At 40.8% G+C, this 2,247-nt stretch overlaps 1 protein-coding gene across 1 annotated transcript in view; it reads left to right on the forward strand.

Annotated features, from left to right (window-relative positions):
* Positions 1-2,247, forward strand: part of UPF3A (UPF3 regulator of nonsense transcripts homolog A (yeast)) — a gene marked incomplete at its 5' end in the record, with an annotated part of 17,622 nt that overhangs the window by 9,541 nt on the left and 5,834 nt on the right. Inside the window, one exon of the mRNA XM_009076399.1 lies at positions 1,580-1,740. Coding sequence (XP_009074647.1) covers positions 1,580-1,740 — 161 coding nt within the window. The remainder of the gene's footprint in view (positions 1-1,579; positions 1,741-2,247) is intronic.

The following is a 2,247-nucleotide window of genomic DNA, read 5'->3' on the forward strand; positions in this document are numbered from 1 at the left end:
AGTGCCCAGTGCAGGGGGATGAGCACTGCCCTAGTCCTGCTGCCACACACTTCTTGATAACATAACCTGACAGAACCAAACTGTTCTGTTCCAGCACGTTGGAACATCAGCTCCATCCCAGCCGAAACCAGCACATTTGCAAATACGACTTTCTCACTTTCTGCCATGTAAATCTTCATCTAGGCATGTGTGCAGAGAGTTCTCTGTGTTTATGCTCAGAACTGATACATTTTAATCGCATGTTTTACCCAAGTTATAACAGTCCTGCTAATTTCAGGCTGCAGTGAATGGATGAGCTCTTAGTGACTTAATTTCTGAGGGTGGATATTGTGCTATGAATTCTGAACATAAAAAACCTCATTTGTATAAGATGACATAGATGGAAATCATTCATCTGAACTAAATTTTGTTATATTGGAAAGGCCTTTTAGTCTGTTTTGAAGAGGAAAATTGGTATAAGAATCTGCAGGTTAACACAAGGACACAGACTGACTCCAGATCTTGTGGTGGTGAGAAGCCACAGAGCTCTGTACTTCTCTCCTCTTTCTGAAAAACAATTTCCTTCACCTGCATGTATAAAAATAGTAAATTCTGATGCTGAATTGTGCATTTTTCATATCTGGGCATAAAGAAAAACACTCAGAAGAAAAGGGACTTAACTCTGCAAAGGTATTACCCAAAATGGGTTGTCCAAAGAACCTCAGTATTTGTGACATCTCTGTGGTGCTCTGACCCTGAAAGCTCATTCTGTCCCTGAAAGAAAAGGCAAACATGACCTGAGAGAAACATTCTAGAAGTTTCACATGTTGGAGAAGAATAACCTGTGCTCTTTTCACATAAACTGGTGGAATGACAAGACCAAGGAGATATCCTGCTTAGCCCTGATATGTTAGAGAAAGAGTTTGAGGCAGTTGGTCCTTGTATAGGGATTATCCCTGTAATGCTACACACTGCTCAAGCCTCATGTGGGTTGTGTGCTGTGAAAGGAACTGATTTCTTGACAGCCTTAATCTCCAGGATGAAAATGTAATGAGATCTTTCCTGGTGGTATCATGAGTTTTTTCTCAGCCTGTTATTTCCTTGTGTTTATACCAAGCACCTTCTCCTACCTGCCAGGTTGTCCCAAGTGCCTCATATGCCACACATTGAATATAGACTGTTTCAAGGAGTGAAGTATTAATCCTGTTCTCCATGTAGAGGTTCTACTTGTTATTCTGTTGGCAATGACACTGAGCTATGTTACATGATTTCTAAGAAACCACAGACCATAATAATGTATTTATAGATAAAGCTCAGGAGTGAAGAGTAGGTAGGTGATTTGAGAAGAGTAGGTAAGTGCTTCCTCCAGTATTCTCAGCATATTTAAGTGTGCAGTTGGGTGCCTGTCAGTGACTCACTCCTCAACAAAAGGAAACTGCCTTTTGAAAATGGCTTGAAATCTCATCCTTTGGAAAATACACTCCTGGCAATTAAATATCTCCAACCTTAGCAGGTCACTGACGTATTTAATACTTGTTAAAAGGTCTGTTACAATAGAGGAGATTAATTTTGCATCATAATACTAACAAATATCTCTTAGCTTCTCAAGAAGCCTGAGAAAGGAGATGAACTGGCCAGTGAAAAGCACAAAGAGAAAGGTGAAGAAACCGACATTGAGGAGAACAAATGGGATAAATCACCTGGATCTGGGAGTATAAAATCCAAATCTTTGGAGAGCTCACTGAAAGAACTTAAGGAAAAGTAAGTAATATTTATCTTTTAGCCTTCAATTTAGATCCTAAATGCTTATCTCAAGGCTTAAATACAAGTGGTGCGTTGACAACACGTTCTGTCAGCAAAGAACTGATTGAATTCTCTGCGTGAACAAACCTCTCACTGTCCTTTTGGTGAGATATGACTGCAGTGTTGGTCGGTGCAGTTTGTTATTTGTGAAGTGTTAGGAAATCCCAGATTGGAAGGATTTCTGCCTGAGGAGTGATTCAGTTTCACTGTTATTTCACCTGTTCCCCATCAAGAGCTGAGGTAAGGCTCTCCCTCCATCCTGGTGCCAGAGACTAGGATGTTGTACTTTCCCTTCACAGCATCTGGCTGTGCTGCAATATAAATGTGTTTTATAAGTGGGACAAGGGCAGAATAGTTCGGGTGGGGATGATAATCTTATGCTAGACCCATGCAGAAGGTTGTCTCTGTCTCCCACTGCCTCTTGTGTTCCATTAGTCGTAGTAGGAACAAGAGTCATATTCCTGC

The sequence above is a fragment of the Acanthisitta chloris genome, unplaced genomic scaffold, assembly GCF_000695815.1.
Source record: "Acanthisitta chloris isolate BGI_N310 unplaced genomic scaffold, ASM69581v1 scaffold34786, whole genome shotgun sequence".
NCBI lineage: Eukaryota > Metazoa > Chordata > Aves > Passeriformes > Acanthisittidae > Acanthisitta > Acanthisitta chloris.